General features: G+C 44.8%; 1 protein-coding gene and 1 pseudogene across 2 annotated transcripts; one reads left to right on the top strand and one right to left on the bottom strand.

Annotated features, from left to right (window-relative positions):
* The first annotated feature begins 7,982 nt into the window (after positions 1–7,982).
* LOC106562995 (uncharacterized) lies at positions 7,983–22,868 on the top strand (annotated as a pseudogene). Its single transcript, XR_014379311.1, has 11 exons — positions 7,983–8,141; positions 9,379–9,576; positions 9,745–9,888; positions 10,086–10,175; positions 10,351–10,463; positions 10,661–10,778; positions 16,290–16,299; positions 16,829–16,900; positions 17,073–17,190; positions 17,415–17,600; positions 20,534–22,868. The product of XR_014379311.1 is annotated as an uncharacterized LOC106562995 (transcript).
* Positions 22,499–26,180, bottom strand: LOC106563016 (nucleoplasmin). Its single transcript, XM_014128186.3, has 10 exons — positions 25,925–26,180; positions 25,630–25,703; positions 25,454–25,536; positions 25,113–25,229; positions 24,730–24,823; positions 24,382–24,497; positions 24,166–24,191; positions 24,009–24,042; positions 23,789–23,827; positions 22,499–22,594 (listed from the first exon to the last, which is right to left on the bottom strand). The coding sequence occupies exons 2-9, from the start codon at positions 25,664–25,666 to the stop codon at positions 23,795–23,797; spliced, it is 540 nt and encodes a 179-aa protein (XP_013983661.1). The 5' UTR covers positions 25,667–25,703; positions 25,925–26,180; the 3' UTR covers positions 22,499–22,594; positions 23,789–23,794.
* Positions 26,181–26,688: the final 508 nt, after the last annotated feature.

Genomic DNA, 26,688 nt, shown 5'->3' with positions numbered 1-26,688 from the left:
AATACATTTGCTAAAATGTCAAAACCTGTTTTTGATTTGTCATTATGGGGTATTGTGTGTAGATTGATTAGGATTGTTTTGTATTTAATCTTTTTTAGAATAAGGCTGTAACGTAACAAAATGTGGAAAAAGTGAAGCGGTCTGAATACTTTCCAAATGCACTGTATCTACAACACAAAATCCATGTGTACGTGTGTAAAGTGCGTATGTTATGTGTTTATGCATGTGTCTGTGCCTGTGTGTGTTGCTTCACAGTCCCCACTGTTCCCTATAGTGTATTTTTATGTTGTTTTTTTATTCTAGTTTTACTGATTGCGTAAGTTACCCTCTCTAGGGTAGGGGGCAGTATTTGCACGGCCGGATAAAAAACGTACCCGATTTAATCTGGTTATTACTACTGCCCAGAAACTAGAATATGCATATAATTGTTTGATTTGGATAGAAAACACCCTAAAGTTTCTAAAACTGTTTGAATGGTGTCTGTGAGTATAACAGAACTCATATGGCAGGCAAAAACCTGAGAAGATTCCTTACAGGAAGTGCCCTCTCTGACCATTTCTTGGCCTTCTACACTCTCTTTATTGAAAACTGAGGATCTCTGCTGTAACGTGACACTTCCTACGGCTCCCATAGGCTCTCAGAAGGCGGCAGAACGGGGAATGATGACTTTGGAGCCCCAGGCTGAAAAACAGTAGCTCATTTGGATAGTTGTCGATCAGAGAACAATGAGACTGGGGGCACGTGCACGAGCCGAAACCATGTTTTTATTTTTTCGTCTTTGAACGAAAACAGGGTTTCCCGGTCGGAATATTATCGCTTTTTTACGAGAAAAATCGCACAAAAATTGATTTTAAACAGCGGTTGACATGCTTCGAAGTACGGTAATGGAATATTTAGAATTTTTTTGTCACGAAACGCGTCGGGCGCGTAACCCTTCGGGTAGTGTCTTGAACGCACGAACAAAAGAGGATATTTGAACATAACTATGGATTATTTTGAACCAAACCAACATTTGTTATTGAAGTAGAAGTCCTGGGAGTGCATTCTGACGAAGAACAGCAAAGGTAATCCAATTTTTCTTATAGTAAATCGGAGTTTGGTGAGGGCCAAACTTGGTGGGTGTCAAAATAGCTAGCCCGTGATGGCGAGCTATCTACTCAGAATATTGCAAAATGTGCTTTTGCCGAAAAGCTATTTTAAAATCGGACATGGCGATTGCATAAAGGAGTTCTGTATCTATAATTCTTAAAATAATTGTTATGTTTTTTGTGAACGTTTATCGTGTGTAATTTAGTAAATTCACCGGAAGTTTGCGGTGGGTATGCTAGTTCTGAACGTCACATGCTAATGTAAAAAGCTGGTTTTTGATATAAATATGAACTTGATTGAACAAAACATGCATGTATTGTATAACATAATGTCCTAGGAGTGTCATCTGATGAAGATCATCAAAGGTTAGTGCTGCATTTAGCTGTGGTTTGGGTTTATGTGACATTATATGCTAGCTTGAAAAATGGGTGTCTGATTATTTCTGGCTGGGTACTCTGCTGACATAATCTAATGTTTTGCTTTCGTTGTAAAGCCTTTTTGAAATCGGACAGTGTGGTTAGATTAACGAGAGTCTTGTCTTTAAAATGGTGTAAAATAGTCATATGTTTGAGAAATTGAAGAAATAGCATTTCTAAGGTATTTGAATATCGTGCCATGGGATTCCACTGGCTGTTGAGTAGGTGGGACGACATACCCTAGAGAGGTTACTAGATGTGGAATAGAGTTACATGTAGTCATGGCTCTATGTAGTGCTGTGCAACTCCCATAGTCTGTTTTTGACTTGGTGATTGTGAAGAGACCTTTGGTGGCATGTCTTGTGGGGTATGCATGGGTTTCTGAGCTGTGTGTTAGTAGATTAAACATACACCTCGGTGCATTCAGCATGTCAATACTTCTCACAAATACAAGTGGTGATGAAGTCAATCTCTCCTCTACTTTGAGCCAGGACATGTATACATATTATGAATGTTATTAATGTTAGCTCTTTGTGTACATTTAAGGGCCAGCTGTGCTGCCCTGTTCTGGGCAAATTGTAATTTTTCTAAGTCCCTCTTTGTGACGCCTGACCACATGACTGGATTGTAGTCCAGGTGTGACAAAACTAGGTCCTGCCTTGTTGATAGTGTTGTTAAGAAAGCAGAGCAGCACTTTATTATGGACAGACCTCTCCCCATCTTAACTACTGTTGCATCAATTTGCTTTGACATTTTACATGTACATTTTAGTCATTTAGTAGACGCTTTTATCCAGAGCAACTTACAGTAGTGAGTGCATACATTTTCATACTGGTCCCCAGTGGGAATTGAACCCACATCCCTGGCATTGCAAGCTCCATGACAGTTTACAATCCAGGGTTACTCCAAGCAGTTTAGTCTACTCAAGTTTCTCCATTTCCTCATTTTATATATTACACGATTTAGTTGAGGTTTAGGTTTTAGTGAATGATTTGCCCCAAATACAATTCTTTTAGTTTTTGAAATATTTAGGACTAACTTATTTATTGCCACCCATTCTGAAACTGACTGCAGCTCTTTAAGTGTTGCAGTGATATCACCTGCTGTGGTAGCTGACGTGTATAGTGATGAGTCATTAGCATACATAGACACACAGGCTTTACTCAGAGCCAGTGGCAGGTCATTAGTAAAGATTGAAAAAAGTAAGGGGCCTAGACAGCTGCCCTGTGGAATGCTTGACTCTACCTGGATTATGTTGGAGAGGTTTCCATTAACTTCTATGGTCTAGGTGGGACGCTAGCGTCCCATCTGCGGGACACAGCCAGTGAAATATCAGGGCGGCAAATTCAAAAACAACAAAATGTCATAATTCAACTTTCTCAAACATACAACTATTTTACACCATTTTAAAGATACACTTCTCCTTGATGTAACCACATTGTCCGATTTCAAAAAGGCTTTACAGCGAATGCAAAACATTAGATTATGTTAGGAGAGTACATAGACAAAAATAATCACAGCCATTTTCCAAGCAAGGACATGTCAATAAAACCCAAAACACAGCTAAATGAAGCACTAACCTTTGACGATCTTCATCAGATGACACTCCTAGGACATTATGTTACACAATACATGTATGTTTTGTTCGATAAAGTTCATATTTATATCCTAAAACAGCATTTTACATTGGCGCGTGATGTTCAGAAAATGTATTGCCACCAAAACGCCCGGTGAATGTGCACATCAATTTACAAAAATACTCATCATAAACGTTGCCAAAATACATAACAATTATTTTAAGAATTATAGATAGACTACCCCTGGATGCAACCGCTGTGTCAGATTTTAAAATAGCTTTACGGAGAAAGCAAATTTTTTTATATTCTGAGTACATAGCTCAGCCATCACGGTGAGCTATACAGACACCCGCCAAGTTCGGGGCAACCTAAACTCAGAATTAGTATTAGAAATATTCTCTTACCTTTGCTGATCTTCGTCAGAATGCACTCCCAGGACTGCTACTTCCACAAGAAATGTTGTTTTTGTTCCAAATAATCCATATTTATGTCCAAATACCTCCATTTTGTTTGTGCGTACAGATCACTTATCCAAAGGTATAACGCGCAAGCACGGAACCAGAGACGAAAAGTCTAAACGTTCCATTACCGTACTTAGAAGCATGTCAAACGCTGTTTAAAATCAATCTTTATGGTATTTTTAACATAAAATTGCGATAATATTCCAACCGGACAATAGCGTATTCATTCAAGGAGAAAAAGAAGGAACAGCGTGCTCGCGTGACTGCGCATATCCAATCCCTTTGTTGCCAGGCAGTCCACTCAGAAACTGAGCTCCTATTATCTGCCCAGTGACAGGAGAATGCTCAAACCACTTTCTAAAGGCTTTAGACAGCCAATGGAAGCCTTAGGAAGTGCAACGTAACCCCACGGATACTGTAGTTTCGAAAGGGACTAGAAAGAAAAACTACAATTCTCAGATCCTCCACTTCCTGGTTGACTTTTTCTCAGGTTTTTGCCTGCCATATGAGTTCTGTTATACTCACAGACACCATTCAAACAGTTTTAGAAACTTCAGAATGTTTTCTATTCAAATATACTAATACTCTGGGCCAGAGTAGTAACCTGTTTAAATTGGGTACGTTTTTCATCCGGCCGTGAAAATACTGCCCCCTAGCCCAGACAGGTTAAAGAGCAGCCTCTGTGTTCTGTTAGACAGGTAACTGTCCACAATATAGCAGTCATAACACACATGTTTTTCCAGCAGCAGATTATGATTGATAATGTCGAAAGCTGCCCTGAAATCTTACAAAACCGCCCCCACAATCTTTTTATCAACAATTTCTCTCAGCCAATCATCAGTCATTTGTGTAAGTGCCGTACATGTTGAATGCCCTTCTTGATGTTAATTTGTTTACTGTGAAATAGCATTGTATGCGTTAAAACGCATTTTTTCCCAAACGTTTACTAGGCTATAAAGTGTTTTGAGGCTATACAGTGTTTCTTTACATTTCCTTTTTTACAAACATTGGAGTAAAACAAGCTTATATTTTGGGTTCTGATGGGGAATGACAGTGGATCTAAGCTCATGAGGCATTTATAAGTTATTTTCTTCAAGAATGAATGAGCAAATATTAATTGTTTTTTTAATCCAAAAATGGATGTAGCAACTAAGGATTCTAGCTTTAAGTGACTAATGGCTTTGTCCTGAGACTTGCCAATTGGTGGGTTTATACTGAGATTGTCTGTGATTGGTGGGTTCTGTGTTCCAGCCACTCAGCTGAAACAAGACAAGGGAACCCCAGATCTCCCAGCAGCCGTAGTGAGTCAGAATGGGGGCAGACGGAACACTGCATGATGTCATGGAGCACGACATCCAGAAGTCTCTCTCTCTCTTTCTCTCCAGTTGAATCCGTCTGAGTTTAACCTGTGTGAGGACTTGAGTGACCTGAGTGTGGAGCGCTCCACACTTTTAACCAGTCGAGCTAAAGCCAGCCTGCCCCTCACACACGCTGGACCCAACCTGCTCAACTTCTGGCCGCCGCTGAACCGACACGGAAAGGTGAACACACACACACACACACACACACACACACACACACACACACACTGTAGGAACACTAGTTTCTGCTGAGTGATTCATGCCAGGAAACCCAGTGTGTCTACTCTCTGGTCCATCAGTGATAGGAGCAAGGTGTTATATTGCTGTAGTTCCACGGGAACTAGATGATAAGGGAATGTTGTGGTCTCCTCTCCCCAGACCCCTCATTCCCATCGTGGGGACAGTGTGTGGGACGCTCCCCCTGCCCTGGCCGCTCTAGTCAGGCGTGTGTATGTCTCCAAGGTAGGCACGCGCAGGGACCAGAGTGTGTGCACGGTGGGACGCAGTGGCACAGGCAAGACCACCTCCTGCCAAGTTTTCACCCACACACACTCCTCAAACAGGCTGGCACGGTCGGAGACAGCATCAGTGGCGAGTGCTTTGTGTGTGTGTGCATTGCGTGCATTGCTTGCATGTTTGCGTAATGTAATTTGAAATCTTTGTGTATTTATGAAGGGTGTGAGGTAATAGCACCCTGTGTGTAGAATGTTGTCTCTCCTTGTGTGTGTTTCCAGTGGAGCGTACCCAGGCAGTGTTTACGATCCTGAGGTCGTTTGGGTGTGTGAGCTCTTAGCACAGCGACACGTCGTCACGCTTCGCCATTGGTTCTCTCTCTGGACTGGCGTCTGCTGGACGCACGCACACACACACACTGTTGCCCGTTATGCCAGTATATTGCTTCTAATGTCATAATATAGTTGTCTCAATGTCCTCTCTCCTCTCCCTCCTTTCTTTCTTCATCCCTCTCTCCTCCTCTTCTCCAGACTATGATGTTAGAGAAGTGGAGGGTGTGTCAGAAGATGGAGGGAGAGAGTAACTTCTGAGTCTTCTCCCAGATGCTGGCTGGACTCAGTACAGAGATGAGGTACACACACACACACTCTTACATGACTTCCTGTCTCCTCCTGATAGGACGGAGCTGCAGATGCACCAATTCTCTGAGGCTCTTTAGGACTAGTCGCTCCCACCAAGATAACCTGGAACCTTTTTTTACATTTTTGGTCTCTCTCTCTCTCTCTCTCTCTCTCTCTCCCCCCTCAGTGTGTCAGTGTGAGGAGCCACCTGATGGGTTCTGACCCGGTCAGATATGACCTGACTGGATTCTTCAGCCTGATTCAGAGCAACCCATCTTCTCTCAATGCCATCTCACTGCTGCAGAACTCTTCTGTGTAAGTGTCGGCCAATCTCAGATATACCTCTCCTTGGCTTATTACCATATTGTGTCAATCCAACACTTTCAGATCTACTAAACGTGTATTATTGATATGTGCCTTACAATTATTTTAATAAATGTTCGCTTCAACCTTTCCTTAGCTTTCTCTCTCTCTCTCTTTCCAGTGGGGTAGTGAAGACGCTGTTCGGCCCCCATGCCTCTGTTCCCCCCCCCCCCCCCCCCCCCCCAGAAGGACCTTCAGTGGAGGAATGGCCGCCACACGCAGGCACTCCCACTGTGTGTCAGTCAAACTACAGGCCGTAAGTACCCCAGTATACACTCCCAATGTATATCAGTCAAACTACAGGCCGTAAGTACCCCAGTATACACTCCCAATGTATATCAGTCAAACTACAGGCCGTAAGTACCCCAGTATACACTCCCACTGTGTGTCAGTCAAACTACAGGCCGTAAGTACCCCAGTATACACTCCCACTGTATATCAGTCAAACTACAGGCCGTAAGTACCCCAGTATACACTCCCACTGTATATCAGTCAAACTACAGGCCGTAAGTACCCCAGTATACACTCCCACTGTGTGTCAGTCAAACTACAGGCCGTAAGTACCCCAGTATACACTCCCACTGTGTGTCAGTCAAACTACAGGCCGTAAGTACCCCAGTTTACACTCCCACTGTATGTCAGTCAAACTACAGGCCGTAAGTACCCCAGTATACACTCCCACTGTGTGTCAGTCAAACTACAGGCCGTAAGTACCCCAGTATACACTCCCAATGTATGTCAGTCAAACTACAGGCCGTAAGTACCCCAGTATACACTCCCACTGTATATCAGTCAAACTACAGGCCGTAAGTACCCCAGTATACACTCCCCCTGTGTGTCAGTCAAACTACAGGCCGTAAGTACCCCAGTATACACTCCCACTGTGTATCAGTCAAACTACAGGCCGTAAGTACTATAACACTGTAAAACATACAAAATCCCACACTTCTACTGTGTCTATCTGAGGATGTTTTTCTACACCTCTCTACTTCCCCCTCCATCCAGGATGCTCTATTGAATCTGATTGGTCGAGCCAGGCCAGTGTTCATGCAGTGTGTGTTTGCTAAGACAGACAGCGGTAGCGGATGTTTTGACGTCCCTGCTCTCAGGGTCCAGCTGCACTCTGCACACATCCTCCCCGCCCTGCAGCTCTACCACACAGGTTAGTGTTAGCCTGGAATTAGCCCTTGTGTACAGGTTAGTGTTAGCCTGGAATTAGCCCTTGTGTACAGGTTAGTGTTAGCCTGGAATTAGCCCTTGTGCACAGGTTAGTGTTAGCCTGGAATTAGCCCTTGTGCACAGGTTAGTGTTAGCCTGGAATTAGCCCTTGTGTACAGGTTAGTGTTAGCCTGGAATTAGCCCTTGTGCACAGGTTAGTGTTAGCCTGGAATTAGCCCTTGTGCACAGGTTAGTAGTGTTGGCCATTCTGCATAGGTTATCAAGCTGACAAAGGGAACTTTGGTACCGACATCTTGCTCACCTGTATGTCTATGGCTCTAAAGGCTCTCTCTCTCTCTCTCTCTCTCTCTCTCTCTCTCTCTCTCTCTCTCTCTCTCTCTCTCTCTCTCTCTCTCTCTCTCTCTCTCTCTCTCTCTTTCTCTTTCTCTCCCCCCTCTCTCTTTATCTCCCAGGTTATTCGGAACACGTGACTCTGAGTGACTTCAGGTGTCATTTCCAGGCTCTGTCTCCTCTGGTCATGAAACGGTATGGTTCAGTCTTCATCACCCCAGATCAGAGGAAGGAAGTGGAGGAGCTGCTGGTAGATCTGGACAGGAAGAGTATCATACTGGGAGCTGGCAGGGTGAGGGAGGGAGGGAGGGGAGGGAGGGCTTCTGTTCTGACAGTACTGAGCTCCTTAGAGTCAGTCTCTGACACAGTGTGTTTCTGAAGATTAGCTGGTTACACTACTTCATTTTTCCACTCTGTCTCTTCTTCCCTCCCTCTCTGTGTCTCTCCCTCCCTCTTTGTGTCTCTCCCTCCCTCTCTGTGTCTCTCCCTCCTGCTCTCTTTGTCTCTCCCTCCCGCTCTCTTTGTCTCTCCCTCCCGCTCTCTTTGTCTCTCCCTCCCGCTCTCTGTGTCTCTCCCTCCTGCTCTCTTTGTCTCTCCCTCCCGCTCTCTTTGTCTCTCCCTCCCGCTCTCTGTGTCTCTCCCTCCCGCTCTCTGTGTCTCTCCCTCCCGCTCTCTGTGTCTCTCCCTCCCGCTCTCTGTGTCTCTCCCTCCTGCTCTCTTTGTCTCTCCCTCCCGCTCTCTTTGTCTCTCCCTCCCGCTCTCTGTGTCTCTCCCTCCCGCTCTCTTTGTCTCTCCCTCCCGCTCTCTGTGTCTCTCCCTCCCGCTCTCTGTGTCTCTCCCTCCCTCTCTGTGTCTCTCCCTCCCGCTCTCTTTGTCTCTCCCTCCCGCTCTCTTTGTCTCTCCCTCCCGCTCTCTTTGTCTCTCCCTCCCGCTCTCTGTGTCTCTCCCTCCCGCTCTCTGTGTCTCTCCCTCCCGCTCTCTGTGTCTCTCCCTCCCGCTCTCTGTGTCTCTCCCTCCCGCTCTCTGTGTCTCTCCCTCCCGCTCTCTTTGTCTCTCCCTCCCGCTCTCTTTGTCTCTCCCTCCCGCTCTCTTTGTCTCTCCCTCCCGCTCTCTTTGTCTCTCCCTCCCGCTCTCTTTGTCTCTCGCTCTCTTTGTCTCTCGCTCTCTTTGTCTCTCCCTCCTGCTCTTTCCCCCCCTCTCACTACCCTCTCTCTTTGTCTCTCCCTCCCGCTCTCTGTGTCTCTCCCTCCCGCTCTCTGTGTCTCTCCCTCCCGCTCTCTGTGTCTCTCCCTCCCGCTCTCTGTGTCTCTCCCTCCCGCTCTCTTTGTCTCTCCCTCCCGCTCTCTTTGTCTCTCCCTCCCGCTCTCTTTGTCTCTCCCTCCCGCTCTCTTTGTCTCTCCCTCCCGCTCTCTTTGTCTCTCGCTCTCTTTGTCTCTCGCTCTCTTTGTCTCTCCCTCCTGCTCTTTCCCCCCCTCTCACTACCCTCTCTCTTTGTCTCTCCCCATTCTTTCTCTCTCTCCCCTCCCCAGGTGTTTATGAAACGAGGTGTGTTAAAGTACTTGGAGCAGCAGAGAGACAAGCTGGTCAGTGATTGGCTGGTTCAGCTACAGGCTGCCTGTATGGGACACCTGGCTAGACAACAATACTGCAAAATGAAGGCATCTGACCCATGACCTCTGACCCATGACCTCTGACCCATGACCTCTAACCCCTGACTGCTAACCCAGGTGAAACATGTTGTAATGTGTTAGGTTAGGTAGGTGCTGGTGTAACACACATGTATTGACTCTGGCATGACGGTATCACCCGATAATGTGTCTTCCTATAATTGTGGTTAGGTACAGTAAATAGGATGCTGGTGTAACACACATGTATCTCTGTCTGTCCCCATACAGGTGCAGCAGATGGCTGTGAGGTGTTTCCAGAGTAACATCCGTACTCTGAGACGCGTGGCCAAGTGGAGCTGGTGGAAACTGCTGTGTAGAGTACGCCCCCTACTGGATGTTAACATGGACGACCAGAGACTCAGAGCCAAGGAGGTTGGAATCGATTCACAGACTACTCAGTGATTCAGAGCTAAAGAGATATTAGTTAATTCATGATTTAGAACCAAAGGAACTACTCGATCCAGAGTCCAAAGCCTTTTGACTCGACCCAAAGACAGATTTACAAGAGCTTTGCTTTAACATTGGAGATTTGGAGATAGGCGATGTGGTAAAATACTTTGATTCCCCAGGATGAGATCATGGCTCTGAGACGACGGCTGGAGAAGTCTGAGAGGGAGAGGAACGAGCTGAGACAGACCACTGACATCTTGGAGACCAAGGTGGGAAAGCATAAAGTTATAGGGATAGTACATTGTGTAAAGTTATAGGGATAGTACATTGTGTAAAGTTATAGGGGGACAGTATAGTGTAAACGACGACTGTAACGTGTCAAGTTTGAGGATGGTGGGTAAAGTTCTGGTTGCGAGTAAAGATGCGAGTGTGCGTCCCCGTTAGGTGACGGTGGTGTCGTCAGAACTAAGTGACGAGCGTTTCCGTGGTGAAGCTGTCAGTCAGGCGCTGGACACGGAGAGAGACTACAACTCACCAGGGAGAACAAGGAAATACAGGTAGTATTACAACACATGTATCTACCTCTGTATAACTCGAAGGGCCACAGCACAATTACAATTGTGTCACGTAATGCAGTGTGTAATATCAGGTTAAGCCAGAACTAAAATCTCACGTCATTTACATAGTCTGTCCACGACACTGTGAGGTTATCTCATTCTCTCTCACTCTGTCTTCCTCTCCCTCTCTCTCTCAGGCTCATCTGGACCAGTGTAAGGTCACCAGTGGGGCGCTGGAGAAACAGTTGGAGGGGGAGAAACAGAAAGTCCAGAGCAGAGAGTCCTGGACAGGGACAAGCTGGGAAACTACTATAGGTTAACTGCCTTTCATTTTGATTGAACAATGGGTCAAACCCGCACACACTGAACTGAAGATTTGACTGCACTGGATGTTAGCTGCTGATCTGGGTTATACGTCATGATGCATCGGTGAGAGTGCAGAATAAATGCCAGAATGCGAGTTTTGACACGGAAAAGGCAACGCGAGAGTCACATGGGAGGGTTTATAGCAAGGTTATTATAGTTTTGTGATTTTATATTTGTTTTCATTTCTATTAGTTTTTATTTGAAATTCAGTTGTTTCAGATTTGATTTCAAATCAAATTGTATTAGTCACATGCGCCGAATACAACAGGTGTAGACCTTACAGTGAAATGCTTACTTACGAGCCACTAACCAACAACGCAGTTTAAAAAATAATATGGATAAGAATAAGAGAGAAAAGTAACAAATAATTAAAGAGCAGCAGTAAAATAACAATAGTGAGGCTATATACAGGGAGCACCGGTTAGTTGAGGTAATATGTACATGTAGGTAGAGTTATTAAAGTGACTATGCATAGATAACAACAGAGAGTGGCAGTGGTGTAAAGGGGGTGGGGGCACAATGCAAATAGTCTAGGTAGCCATTTTACTAGATGTTCAGGAGTCTTATGGCTTGGAGGGAGAAGCTGTTTAGAAGCCTCTTGGACCTAGACTTGGCGCTCCAGTACCACTTGCCATGCGGTAGCAGAGAGAACAGTCTATGACTGTTCTTGAACATGGCTACACTATGTCCTCTAGAACACCTGGTTCCTTTGCTCATTTTTGGTCATTGTAATCTGGTTATTTTCATTGCCTTGTCGCTGCATCAGCTGGAGATGCAGTTGGAACAGGAGTATGACGAGAAACACGACCTGGAGGGACTGATGGCTACACTCAGGTACACACACACACACACACACACACCATATATATAGATATGCAGGCACACACACAGTAATAGTTCTCAGTGTAGACAGGGGCCTCATCAACACCACGGGGTACACAGCACTGCATGCTGCGTTGACTAACCTGCTATCACTGATAAAGTAACTGTGCACTCCTGAATTTACATATTGATAGACTGTGGTCAGACTGCTGATACACACACACATATACACAAACACAAACTCACTGGTGCACAAACTCAATCTCATTGGCGTTGCTGAATCATGCTGGTCTTTCTATTAATGTGCCTCTAGGCCGCGAGCGCGTTTGCGTGTGTGTGTTAGCGTGTGTCTGTGTGCTTTCCAGTCCAGGCATTGGGGCAGTATAGATTTTTCCAGTGTAACGCTCTCTAGGTGATGAATTCAGCATGTCACTTCTACCAACAGGCAATACAAAGACACCCAATATAGCAGGCGGCCCCGAGCCTCCTCAACACCACCTCACTCTGTCACTACAGGAAGACGTAGAGTCTGTTTATGCCTCCCTGTGTACAATGCATCAGCCCCGCTAACTCCCTCACAGCAACAAATTGAATTACAAACGTCACCAACCGACGTTAACTCATTGCCCCAGAGTTCCTCCACTCCTTGATATTGACGAGAGAGAGCGAGCGAGCGAGGGTGTGAGTGAGTATGAGAGAGGGGAGAATTAGAGGGAGCACACTTATGTTCACACAGGACACTAGATAAGACAGGAGGATTTCACCAGGAGTAATATGCAAAAATAAATATTCTAGCAGCCGTATTTGGCGCTAACTAAAGTTTATTTAGTGCTTTATCCAGGTAGCCGGAGAGTAGAGCATTGCAGTAGTGTAATCTAGAAGAGACAAAAGCTTGGATTAGTTTATCTGCATAATTTTTGGACCCAAAATATTCAGTTTTTTGCAATGCTACGAAGATGGAAAAAAGCTGCCGTTGAAATATTCTTGATACTGTATGTTCATCAAAAGAGAGATCAGGGTCCAGAGTAATGCTGAGGTCCTTCAGTTTTATTTGAGACGACTGTACAACCATCAAGATTAATTGTCAGATCAAACAGCAGATCTCTTTGTTTCTTGGGACCTAGAACTAGCGTCTCTGTTTTGTCCGAGTTTAAAAAGTAAAACATTTGCCGCCATCCACTTCCTTATGTCTGAAACACAGGCTTCCAGTGTAGGCAATTGTGGGGCATCACCATGTTTCATCAAAATGTACAGCTGTGTGTCGTCCGCATAGCAGTGAAAGTTGACATTGTGTTTCCGAATGACATCACCAAGAGGTAGAATATATAGTGAAATCAATAGTGGTTATTGAGGAACACCGAAAAGTACAATTGATTTCTCAGAGGACAAACCATCCACAGAGACGAACAGATATATTTCCCGAAAGATAAGATCTAAACCAGGCAAGAACTTGTCCGTGTAGACCAATTAGGGTTTCCAATCTCTCCAAAAGAATGTGGTGATCGATGGTGTCAAAAGCGGCGCTAAGGTCTAGGAGCACGAGGACAGATGCAGATGCTTGGTCTAACGCCATTAAAAGGTAATTTACCACCTTTATGAGTGCGGTCTCAGTGCTATGATGGATCTAAATCCCGACTGTAGCGTTTCATATACGTTATTTGTCTTCGGGAAGGCAGCTTTTTCAAAAAATGCTGAGAGCAATGGGAGATTCGATATAGACCGATAGTTGTAAAGATGTTCCAGGTTAAGGTTTGGCTTTTTCAGGAGAGGCTTTATTACTGACACTTTTAGTGAGTTTGGTTCACATCCGGAGGATAGGAAGCCATTTATTATGTTCAACATAGGAGGGCCAAGCACAGGAAGTAGTGCTTTCAGTAGTTCAGTTGGAATAGGGTCCAGTACACAGCCTGAAGGTTTAGAGGCTATGACTAATTTTGTGAATGTGTCGAGAGATACAGGATAAAAAAAAACTTGAGTGTCTCCATTGATATTAAGTCCTGGCAGTTCGGTACAGACTCGGGACAACTGAAATTTGGAGAAATACATAGATTCAAAGAGGAGTCTGTAATTTGCATTCTAATGATCATGATATTTTCGTCTAAGAAGTTCACAAATTCATCACTGCTGAAGTGATGGCCATCCTCTTTTGAGGAGTGTTGCTTTTTAGTTAGATTTGCGACAGTATCAAAAATAAATGTTGGATTGTTTATATTCTCAATTAGGATTGAAAAGTAGGCTGATCGAGCAGCAGTGAGGGCTCTTCGATACTGCACGGTACTGTCATTCCAAGCTAGTTGGAAAACTTCCAGTTTGGTGGAGCGCCATTTCCGTTCCAGTTTTGTAGAAGCTTGCTTCAGGGCTCTGATATTTTCTGTTTACCAGAGGTGTGACTGCATCTAGGGTATTACGCAATCCTTGTTTAGGTGGTTAACTGATGTTTGTTCGCCGACATCCTTGGGTAGGTGGAGGGAGTCTAGAAGGGAATCTAGGAATCTTCGGGTTGTCCAATAATTTTTTACATTTACATTTTAGTCATTTAGCAGACGCTCTTTTTCCAGAGCAACTTACAGTAGTGAATGCATACATTTTTTTATTTATTTTTTTGTACTGGCCCCCCGTGGGAATCGAACCCACAACCCTGGCGTTGCAAACACAGGCTTTTGATAATCTGAGCCGATTATTTGCTAACGTAATAAGATGTTGGTCCAATAGTCCCGGATTATGAGGAAAAACATTGAGATCCACAATATTTATTCCACGGGACAAAACTAGATCCAGGGTATGACTGTGGCAATGCGTAGGTTTATTTTTTATTTTACCTTTATTTAACTAGGCTAAGTCAGTTAACCTCCCTGGGCGAGGTGGGACCGCTTGCGTCCCACCCAAGTCAACAGCCAGTGGAATCGCGTGGCGCGAAATACAAATACCTCAAAAATGCTATAACTTCAATTTCTCAAACATATGACTATTTTACACCATTTTAAAGACAAGACTCTCAACAGGTTAAGAACAAATTCTTATTTTCAATGACGGCCTAGGAACAGTGGGTTAACTGCCTTGTTCAGGGGCAGAACGACAGATTTTTACCTTGTCAGCTCGGGGACTTTCGGTTACTAGTCCGACGCTCTAACCACTAGGCTACGCTGCCGCCCCATGTTGGACCAATGGCTCCGAACGCCTTTTGGAGTGGGTTTGTGGACCTTTCCTTGTGAATATTGAAGTCACCAAAAATGTTTACATTATCTGCCATGACTACAAGGTCAGATAGGAATTCAGGAATGCTGTATATGGCCCAGGAGGCCTGTAAACAGTAGCTATAAAAAGTGATTGAGTAGGCTGCATAGATTTCATGACTAGAAGCTCAAAAGATGAAAATGCAGTCATTTTTGTAATAGTTTTTTTTATTTGCCTTCGTTTAGCAACACCTCCGCCTTTGCAGGATGCGTGGGGGATATGGTCATTAATGTAACCAGGAGGAGAGGCCTCATTTAACATAGTAAATTCAACAGGCTTGAGCCATGTTTCAGTCAAGCCAATCACATCAAGGTTATGATCAGTGATTAGTTAATTGACTATGACTGCCATGGATGTGAGGGATCTAACATTAAGTAACCCTATTTTGAGATGTGAGATATTATCACAATCTCTTTGACAATGACAGGAATTAGAGGATGTCTTTATTCCAGTGAGATTGCTAAGGCGAACACCGCCATGTTTAGTTTTGCCCGAACAAGATCGAGGCACAGACACGGTCTCAATGGGGGCAGCTGAGCTGACTACGCTGACTGTGCTAGTGGCAGACTCCACTAAGCTGGCAGGCTGGCTAACAGCCTGCTGCCTTGCCTGCACCCTGTCTCATCCTTCTGCCAGGTGGGCCACAGGGACTTTGACGTGGAGAAGAGACTGAGGAGAGCTCTGAAGAGAACCCATGCTCTGCTGGTGAACGCTCAGCTACTACCATCTACCATAGACAACCCTGGACACAGCCAGGAACACACAGAGCGCCTGCACACACACACACACACACACACACACACACACACACACACACACACACACACACACACACACACACACACACACACACACACTATGATGTTATGAAGGGGGATTCAAGGTGTGTTTAGATTCACAATAATAAAATATATAGGCTTCCCGAGTGGTGCAGCGGTCTAAGGCACTGCAGTGCTTGAGGCGTCACTACAGATCCGGATTCGATCCCGGGCTGTGTCACAGACAGTCGCGACCGTAAGACCCATGAGGCGACGCACAATTGGCACAGCGTCGTCCGGGTTAGGGGAGGGTTTGGCCGGCCCGGGATGTCCTTGTCCCATCGCGCTCTAGAGACTCCTGTGGCAGGCCTGTCGCAGTGCACGCTGATACAGTCGGACCGTTGTACGGTGTTTCCTCCGACAAGTTGGTGCGGCTGGCTTCCGGGTTAAGCGAGCAGTGTGTCAAGAAGCAGTGCGGCTTGGCAGGGTCGTGTTTCGGAGGATGCATTGGCTCTCGAACCTTCGCCTCTCCCGAGTCCGTACGGGAGTTGCAGCGATGGGACAAGACTATCTACCAATTTGGATATCATGAAAAAAGGGGGGTAAAATGTAAACATACCTTCCACTATCTATCTCTCTCTGTCAGCTGGAGGAGAGTGAAGCGAGGAGAGCGGAGGTGGTGTGTTCAGAAGACTCTGTCCACGGAACTGGAGAATGCTCAGATAGAACTAGAGAACATCTGCAAAGACAAGCATCTGGTGAGAGCGATAGAGGCCTCGTACTAGACTCTTACTACTACTGCTTCTAGAACATTATAATTATCAGTCGTGTCCGGGAACTTTGAACATCAAAGTGTTTGCAATCCTACTGAAACCAACAGTAACAGGATCCTGTATACATGTGAGGACAACAATCAATTGGAGAGAGTCGTTTTAAAGTGTGAGTGTGTCTATGTGTAGGTGGATGAGCAGGAAGTCCAGCTCCAACATGAGAAGTCATATCTGTTGAAGAGACTAGAGGAGAACCAGGAGGACCTTAATGAACTCATGAAGAAACACAAAACCCTCAACGCTAAGGTGGGTTCCCTCTCTGCCTCATAGTGGCTCAAAACCATGTATAAAGACTTTGACATGTGCTCAAAATTAAAGATGACCAAAACCTGATCTTTCTCTCTCTGTCCTCCAGTGATATCTCTCCGATCAGAGAGTTGCTGAACTGGAGGAGGTCAATAAACAGACACACACAGTACAGGAAGAGGTAAGGACTGAGAGCTGAGTAATGTGGGGAGATGGTGACCTACACATGCTGTTATTGTGGATAGGAGACTGGCTGAATAACCCACTCTGCCATTCCTCTTGTCCTTCGGCCTCTCCTCTCCTCTTCCTCTCTGTTCCTCTCCACCCCCTCCGCTTGCAACGAGTGTGGCCAGGGTGCAGTTCCTGGAGTCGTCCACCGTGGGCCGTAGTATCGTCAGTAAGCAGGAGGTCAAGGTGTGTTACCTGGAGAACAAGCTGGAGTTCCAGAGAGGACAGTTCAAGAGGTTTGAGGTGAGACGACAACACAAAATGGACAGTAAACCCTAGATAGCATGTCTTTACTCACACTTTTTCTTCCTCTGTCTCTCGCGCTCTGTCACTCTAATATCTCTCTCTCTTTGTCTCAATTCAATTTAATGGTGCAATATTGGCATGGTGTACATATTTCCAAAGCAGAAATTCAGAAATTCTGGAAAGAATGAAAATAATAATGTCTCAGAAAAATGTCTCTGTAGGTGCTGGTGCTGCGTCTGAGGGACAGTGTTGTGCGCCTGGGAGAGGAGCTGGAACAGAGTGCTGCGACAGAGGCCAGGGAGAAAGAAAACAGTCAGTACTACCAGCAACGCCTCCACGACATGAGACATGAGATGGAAGACCTGGCTCAGAGAGAACAGGACAGTCGCTGCAGACGCATGGAGCTGGTAACACACACACTATACACTGATTGTACAAAACATTAAGAACACCTTCCTAATATTGAGTTACATCCCCTCCTTTTGCCCTCAGAACAGCCTCAATTCATCCGGGCATGGACTCTACAGTAGAAAGCATTTCACAGGGATGCTGGCCCATGTTGACTCCAATGCTTCCCACAGTTGTGTCAAGTTGTCTGGATGTCCTTTGGGTGGTGGACCATTCTTGAAACACATGGGAAACTGTTGAGCTTGAAAAACCCAGCAGCATTGCAGTTCTTGACACAAACCGGTGCGCCTGGCACCTACTACCATACCCCGTTCAAAGGCACTTAAATCTTTTCTTTTGCTCATTCACCCTTTGAATGGCACACATACACAATCCATGTCTCAAGGCTTAAAAAATCCTTCTTTAACCTGTCTCCACCTGGAGACTATGTCATGGAAAGAGCAGGTGTCCTTAATGTTTTGCATACTCAGTGTGTACACACACACACACACTCATATACAGTTGAAGTCGGAAGATTACATACACTTAGGTTGGAGTCATTAAAACTCGTTTTTTTAACCACTCAACAAATTTCTTGTTAACAAACTATAGTTTTGGCGAGTCGGTTAGGACATCTACTTTGTGCATGACACAAGTAATTTTACCAACAATTGTTTAGACAGATTATTTCACTTATAATTCACTGTATCACAATTCCAGTGGGTAAGACGTTTACATACACTAAGCTGACTGTGCCTTTAAACAACTTGGAAAATTCCAGAAAATGTCATGCTTTAGAAGCTTCTGATAGGCTAATTGACATAATTTGAGTCAATTGGAGGTGTACCTGTGGATGTATTTCAAGGCCTACCTTCATACTCAGTGCCTCTTTGTTTGACATCATGGGAAATCAAAAGAAATCAGCCAAAACCTCCACAAGTCTGGTTCATCCTTGGGAGCAATTTCCAAACGCCTGAAGGTACCACGTTCATCTGTACAAACAATAGTACGCAAGTATAAACACCATGGGACCACGCAGCCGTCATACTGCTCAGGAAGGAGATGCATTCTGTCTCCTAAAGATGAACGTACTTTGGTGCGAGAAGTGCAAATCAATCCCAGAACAACAGCAAAGGACCTTGTGAAGAAGCTGGAGGAAACAGGTGCAAAAGTATCTATATCCACAGTAAAACAGGTCCATTATCAACATAACCTGAAAGGCCGCTCAGCAAGGAAGAAGCCACTGCTCCAAAACCACCATAAAAAAAAGCCGGACTATGGTTTGCAACTGCACATGAGGACAAAGATGGTACTTTTTGGAGAAATGTCCTCTGGTCTGATGAAACAAAAATGGAACTGTTTGGCCATAATGACCATCGTTATGTTTGGAGGAAAAAGGGGGATGCTTGCAAGCTGAAGAACACCATCCCAACCATGAAGCACAGTGGTGGCAGCATCATGTTGTGGGGGTGCTTTGCTGCAGGAGGGACTGGTGCACTTCACAAAATAGATGGCATCATGAGGTAGAAAAATGATGTGGATATATTGAAGCCACATCTCAAGACATCAGTCAGGAAGTTAAAGCTTGGTCACAAATGGGTCTTCCAAATGGACAATGACCCCAAGCATACTTCCAAAGTTGTGGCAAAATGGCTTAAGGACATCAAAGTCAAGGTATTGGAGTGGCATCACAAAGCCCTGACCTCAATCCTAGAGAAAATTTGTGGGCAGAACTGAAAAAGCGTGTGCGAGCAAGGAGGCCTACAAACCTGACTCAGTTACACCAGCTCTGTCAGGAGGAATGGGCCAAAATTCACCCAACTTACTGTGAAAAGCTTGTGGAAGGCTACCAGCAATGTTTGACCCAAGTTAAACAATTTAAAGGCAATGCTACCAAATATTGAGTGTATGTAAACTTCTGACCCACTGGGAACGTGATGAAAGAAATAAAACCTGAAATAAATCATTCTCTACTATTATTCTGACATTTCACATTCTTAAAATAGAAGCAGTGATCCTAACTGACCTAAGACAGGGAATTTTTACTCGGATCAAATGTCAGGAATGAGTTTAAATGTATTTGGCGTATGTAAACTTCCGACTTCAACTGTACATACTACACACACTTTACACACCTCACAGAGAGAGAAGAGGATAGTAGGCGCAAACATATGGCACACACACATACACACACACACGAGACCAGGGTGGTAGCTGTAGTGTGTGTGTGTGTGTGTGTGTATATGTGCCTGTTACGTATTCTGAGAGTGTCCGTAAAACTGATGCCTTTTCCCGACCTAATGACCAACCACACAGACACACAAAGCTCTCAGAACGAGATACAAGCACACTCACACACACTCCCTGTCTCCCCAGCGTTCTCTCTCTAGCTGTGCCACTGTCTGGTTGTGATTAATCCTCATTGCCTTTTCAAGGTTAAGGATACACACACACACCCCATCCCATTTCTCGTGTCTCTATGACAACCACTAAACCCCCACCCCGACACACACGTGTGTCATATGCGCGCTAGTGTGTGTGTGTCGTAAATTTGAGTGAATGAGCTAGTGTTTGTGAGGGAGAGAGATGACAGGATGAGAGCGGGAAAAGGGGAAGAAAAATAAATAAATCACTCCTTTCTTTCTCTGTATAAATCCGGAAGAATGCTCGAGAACCCTGACCAACAGACACATACACACTCTACAGGAAGGCCCAGGACCCGCGGGTGTGTGTGTGTGTGTGTGTGTGTACGTCACAGTATATGACTGATGATGCGATAAGGACTCTACATTATTATAAGACTCATCCATTCTGGCCTGTATTGAATAGCATGGATAAACTTAGTTGACCTGTGACACGGGTGCATACACACACATCCTTAGCGTTCCTTGTGGCCGGTCTGTCACCTCACCTATGGACACATCTCTCTTTTTCTCTCTCTCTGTGTTCTCAGGAGATGCAAGTGACGGAGCTGAGTGCAGACATTACAAGCATTGTTGCAATGGTGGTTGTGAGCTGAATAGCCTTGTTGTCAGTGGCTGTGTGAGCTGTAGTCTGACTGTTACTGTCTACGGAGGCACCGAGCTCCATCTCCCTGTTGGTTTGTCTTGTGGTCTGTGGGTGGACCAGTTCGAGAACCACAGGGCTGGAGCAAAGAACTACGCACACGCACGTTTAAGAAGACACAATGAGCTCGTCTCTGTTCTAAGGGGTGTGTTTGAGAGTTCACCTGCTTTGATATTCTTGTCTTCCATGATGCATGGGAGTTAGAATACAGAAGCCAGTTCTGCTCTCTCCATCATCATTTTACTGTTCCTTCTCTCAATCTTGCCTGTTCTGTCCAACTTCTGTTCTTTGACCTATTATTTTTTAATTCTCACTCCCACCTCTGTTCCTTTTCTTTCCTCTTTCTGGTGGCAGACGGGAGAGGTGGTAGTTAGTTAATATACAGTACCAGTATGTCACCTGAGTGTGAATGTCTGCCACCTCTGGTCTCACAGCAGGAGAGAGAGGACACAGACGGGGACAGGAGATGTCCTGCGGCTGACCCTGACTTAGAAGTCTTGCATCACTGGCTGTGCGTATGTGATCTCTGCCTGTGTGTTTTCTCTCTTCCTCAGCGACAATGTGTCTAGTGTTGGTTCTCAATCTCTGGACACGGAGGATGTTGGCGAGGGCATCCATCATTGGCTGGGCATTCCCCGTGGCAGCAGTATCATCAGCAACCAGTCAGGGCATAAGTCTGTCACAGACACCATGAGCACTTACCTTCGCCCCCTCCCTACGGTGGTGGCAGGGACTGGGAGACTAGTCAGGATCAAGGGAAAGATGGAGCAAAGTACAGAGATCCTTGATGAAAAACTGCTCCATCGCACTGACTGGGGTGAAGGTTCACCTTTCAACAGGACAACAAACCTAAGCACACAGCCAAGACAAGTCATTGAGTGGCCCAGCCAGAGCCCGGACTTGAACTGTGACACTGCAGGTGTGCCTAGCTTGTAACATCATACCCCAGAAGACTTGAGGCTGTAATCACTGCCAAAGGGTCTGAATACTTATAAATTAGCAACAAAAAAAAATCTAAACCCATTTTTGATTTGTCATTATGGGGCTATTGGGTGTAGATTGATGAAATAGTTTCCCCCCCAATGTGGATAAAGTCAAGGGTCTGAATACACAATCAATAAATACAAGCCAAAGATGGATTGTGTGGTTAATTGAAATGAGCCCACTGAATATAAATTGTTAGATTAGAAGCACTGTGCGAGAAACTGTTCTGCCACCAGTCTTTCATTTTCTACATTGTAGAATAGACATGAAAACAAAGTAGCCACCCTCACAGCTTTGCATACTCTCAACCAGCTTCATCAATAGTCTTGGTGTTCCCACATGCTGAGCACTTTCCTTTTACTCCAGTCCAAACCATCTCAATTAAGTTGAGGTCGGGTCACCTGAACTACACTCTAAACACCTCTCTCTACATGACTGAAGGGGAGTAGACGGGTTAAAGGATTTAAACCTTGACATGGATCATTTGTGCCATTGAGGGTGTATGGGAAAACAAGGGTACGTGAGTAGTTGTCAAGGAACTGCAACGCTGCTGGGTTTCACACTTGTATGAAGAATGGGCCAGCATCCTTGAACGCTTGACACCTTGTAGAGTCTAGGCCCCTACAAATTGAGTCTGGGGTGCAACTCAATGTAAGGCATGAGCCAATGGAATTGTGGGGTTAATTTGGGACATGGTGTTCTGCTGCATTCAAAACTGAGCTCGCCAACTTCAGCGCTTCCAAGAAAACAAGGGGGATTTACCAATCCTCAAACTCAGAATTAAGTCAAGGCCTCTTGCTAGAACTGACTTTCCCACCTGAAGATCAATTACATAGTGATGTACAAAACTATGACAAGGACACAAGACCACTTCTTCCAAATGATTTACTTAAAGCACCGACATGTACAGGATTAACAGCCTTAGTTTAATCCCTGTATTGAACATTTGGATGAGCAGCAGCACCTGGAACAGACCATAGAAAATATTTACTCTTTCAGCAAAGTCATCAGGCACCAAGTTTTTTGTAATTTTTTTTTATAAATGCAATGCTTTATGCCCCTAATGGTTATTAAATGGGGTGGAATCTAGCTTCAGCATAAAGGAACATTAGTCAAACTAGATTCATTAGTCCACTGTTGGTCCCAAAATGTTTCTCATGAAGCAAAGGGCTTGTTTGACATTGCAGGCAACTGCCTACAAATCACCTTGCGTCATAAATATTTGTAGCTCTGTCCGTAACAAAATGTTCATCATACAGTTGAGCTGCTCGAGAACACAGCTAAAGTGTCACTTGTGGCATTTTGCTTTAAAGGCCAATCTTAACTTTCAAACATTGGGACTGTATAGTGGACTAATGAAAAAAAAAATTACTGAACCAAAGCACAACATTAACCATTGAGTTAGTTCATATAGGGAAATCAATTTAAATAAATTAACCCTAATTTATTGACTGGACAAGGGTGCAGCCATGGGTGGGTCTGGGAGGGCATAGGCCTACCCACTTAGGAGCCAAGCCAATCAGTTAAGTCCCTGCACCAAAGGCCTTATTACAAACAGTTTCAGGTGGCGGTCCTGGGCTGGTGCAGTGGAGGCCATACTGCAATTCTCTAAAATGGCTTTGGCTTCAGGTAGAGAAATTAACATTCAATTCTGGCAACATTCTTGCAGTCAGCATGCCAATTGCACATTCCCTCAACTTGAGGCATCTGTGGCATTGTGTTCTGTGACAGAACTGCACATTTTAATTGCCTTTTGTCATTCTCCCCAGCACAAGGTGCACCTGTGTAATGATCATGCCATTTAATCAGCTTCTTGATGTACATCACGGTGGATGGATTATCTTGGTAAAGGAGAAACTCACTAAAAGGGCAGTAAAAAAATTGAGGGCAGCTTTGTACCTATGGAAAATTTCTGGGATGTTATATTTCCGCTCACAACCTGAGACATACACTTTCTATGCTGCGTTTATATTTTGTCCAGTATAGGTGAGTGGATTTTATACGTGACAGTCATGCATGCAAACATTTGACATACGGGTAGTCCTAGGAATGGAATCCACAGTCCTGGTGTTGCAAGCACCATGCTCCACCACCAGATACAGAGGCCCACTCAGGGATTACCATTACGTCCTGAGGCAGTCACCAGGTAGCCACTTACCTGGGATTACTTTCCCTTATTTTTTCCTCTCCCCTTTCCCTGAAAAGCATAGAATCAACCATTTTAAATCCAGGCCAGTCATGATTCTAACAGGAGACAAGATTACGTGTACTATATAGGGAACAGGGTACCATTTGGGACAAAGGTTGAGTCTCAGATTGAACAGGAAAGTAAATATAGCAACGTATAAATATTAAAGGCAGAGTAAATATTAAAGCACCTTTTTGGGAGGGTTCTCATCGTCCGACACAGGTCTGGAAGGAGAGAGCATCAATTATGGCTTTGGCAACCAGATACAGCAACAATTACATTTCTGTAAAGCGCTTCCAGGAAATGATTTCGTAAATGCGTCAGAAGCATTGATTAACACAACTTACGCATCTGCTGCCTCTGGCTTCTTTTTCTGGAGAAGGGGGAAACAACATTAGCCTGATCCCAGATCGGTTTGTGCATACCATCTCCTTGTCAAGCCAAGTGTGAGTAAGAACACGCGCTATAAGTATGCGTATTGCCGTGCCAAGTGTCCAAGTGAAAATTGTACCTATAAATCTTTCAACAAAAATATGAGCTAGAATTTGATATGAGACAGATACCTTGCCTGCAGCATTTCCACTCGCTACTGCCTTCTTAGGCTTCACTGGAGACTCCTCAATATCCTCCTCGTCCTCCATCTCCTCATCACTCTCCATGCCTGAGAAGTCATCCTCCACTGGAAAGCAACAAGTTACATAGATGACAGCTGCCAGTTAGAAAGCCCTGTAGTTGATTCCAAACCTCTCCTAGAGCTACCCCCTTAACTAAACTATTTCGTCACCCGATTCCACAGTAATAAACCAGATACTCATCAAGACCTTGACAAGCTGAACCAGAAGTCATTAAGCCCTTCATTTTCACCCCCATCAAACCCCTCAATTTAGGGCATCCCTGGTCCCCCTACTCACATGCAATGTGTTCCCCACAGATGTACACAGGTCCAGCACCACTCTTCAGCCTGAAGGTAACAGGTGGGTGGAGTTCAAGGCCAGAGAGATTGACCTGGAGATATGAATACAGACAATAACAGTGTCCTCATTCAAACTGATAGAGCCTTGCACCCAGCTAGGATAGGCCTGTAACCCCCTGGTGATTACTCCCATTGTCAGATTTAATTTAGCCTTGTAGGACTAGGTAATTGGAAAGTAGTTCAATTTCACAATAGAAACCCAGGTTTATCAATTGAATGATTGATAAATATGAACTGCAATAGATTTAAGCCTACAACAATTGGTGAAAAAAAAAAAAATTCAGGCTGCCACAAAAGAAATACATTGGGACTACATCATACCATGGGCATACTGTTGGCATGCAGGGTCGCCACGGCTATACCTTCACCATTAGCTGGTTCTCCAGTCATCAACTCCACAATGTTGAACTCTTCTTTGGCGCCTGCGCCCAGACACATCTGCCAGGGACAAGTCAGTCATTTGCAAATGCACCACTGAATCTATTTAAATTGCGTTCCAGGTTGCATTGATTGCAGTCGTACTACCCGTAGTAACATATCAAGTGTATTTCAGACATGCTCAGCAGGGCTGCTATACACGACCTGAAACCCACAATCAGTTCATGTGTTTGTACAGCACTTGGATTGTAAAAGGTCATGCTCCAAGATGAGTGATGACTTACAGTTCTCAGGGCGAGTTGATGTTGGTAATTTGTATCATCCGTTTTGAACGTTTCCTCCATCTTTGACTCACTGAGTTCACAACCTACAAACAGAATAAAATAAAGCCTAACCGATTCCGTCCAACAGCTACATTTAACGGGCACTCTAGGAAAACAATTTCTAACTAAATACCTACCCCATAGCATCGACAGTGGTTTTTCCTGTTTGTGCATTTTTTTTTTTTTTTTTACAAACTTCAAAAACTTTTACCTGGGGAAAAAACAAATACTCGTGAGTCACACACGGAGACCTAACACATTAAATGTGCAGAAGTTGGTCAAAGCCTAGATTTATTTAGCTGACTAAACGACGTTCCTGGTGGTTATCAGAAACGTCCTTCACCATTGAGTGGAGTTGTCAGCTAATACTGAGCAAAACCAAGGAATTTCGCAATCAAAGCCTCAATCATAACGTCGCATGAACATGCTTACCGAAGAGCGCTGCACTTCCGACTGGTCCTGGACAGATAGAGAAAGAGAGAAATGCAACTTCGGGAAACTGACGATTATAATGAAGATGAGAAGACAGGTGACGCTAATAAAGCATCAAGCGCCAAAGCTAATTGGCTCGTTAACCGGGGTGATGCACCCTAGAACAGAGAGGCACTAATTGAATCCCAGTCCACCGCCTAGATTCTACCGTGACTTCCAGAGAACACATAAACTTCGGGAACACTCTTGCATGGAACAAGGCACCCTCTCCCTTCTTTTGTGTGAAACTGCTCATCGGGTGCCCAGTAGAGCGGTCTCGGGCTAAGACTGCATGGAGTGGAGAGCATGTTCTCGAAAATGGCAATGGAAAGTAAAAAAAAAACAAGGCATCTGAGTGATAGCGGTGTGAAGTCTGGACGAGTATGATGAAGATGATGCCAGCAATGGAGGGAGGAAGAGTGAGGGGAATACTGGATGGACTGCTGTTGATAAGCTAGAGTTGAAGTTAGGAAGATAAGACTTCTAGTGAGCCTGCTGCTCAGCGCGATCATTCGTCTCAGGAACCTGTAAATAGCTTGAGGATGATGAGGAGAGTAACCCCCCCCAAAAAGAAGAGGATAAGGAGGTGATATGGAAGAGAATGACGATGAATTACCTGAGGTGGCAGGTGTGGTGTTGAGCTTGGAGCCCGAGCCTTGCACCAATGGTCATTCATCTGGTCCAGTAGGAGTGAGATTTTTGGATAAACTGGACCCTTCCTTTTG

The sequence above is a fragment of the Salmo salar genome, chromosome 11 (genome assembly GCF_965601325.2).
Source record: "Salmo salar chromosome 11, fSalSal1, whole genome shotgun sequence".
In the NCBI taxonomy this organism is placed as follows: Eukaryota; Metazoa; Chordata; class Actinopteri; order Salmoniformes; family Salmonidae; genus Salmo; species Salmo salar.
The sequence above is the reverse complement of the archived record's forward strand: the minus strand, read 5'-3'. Positions and strand labels throughout refer to the sequence as shown.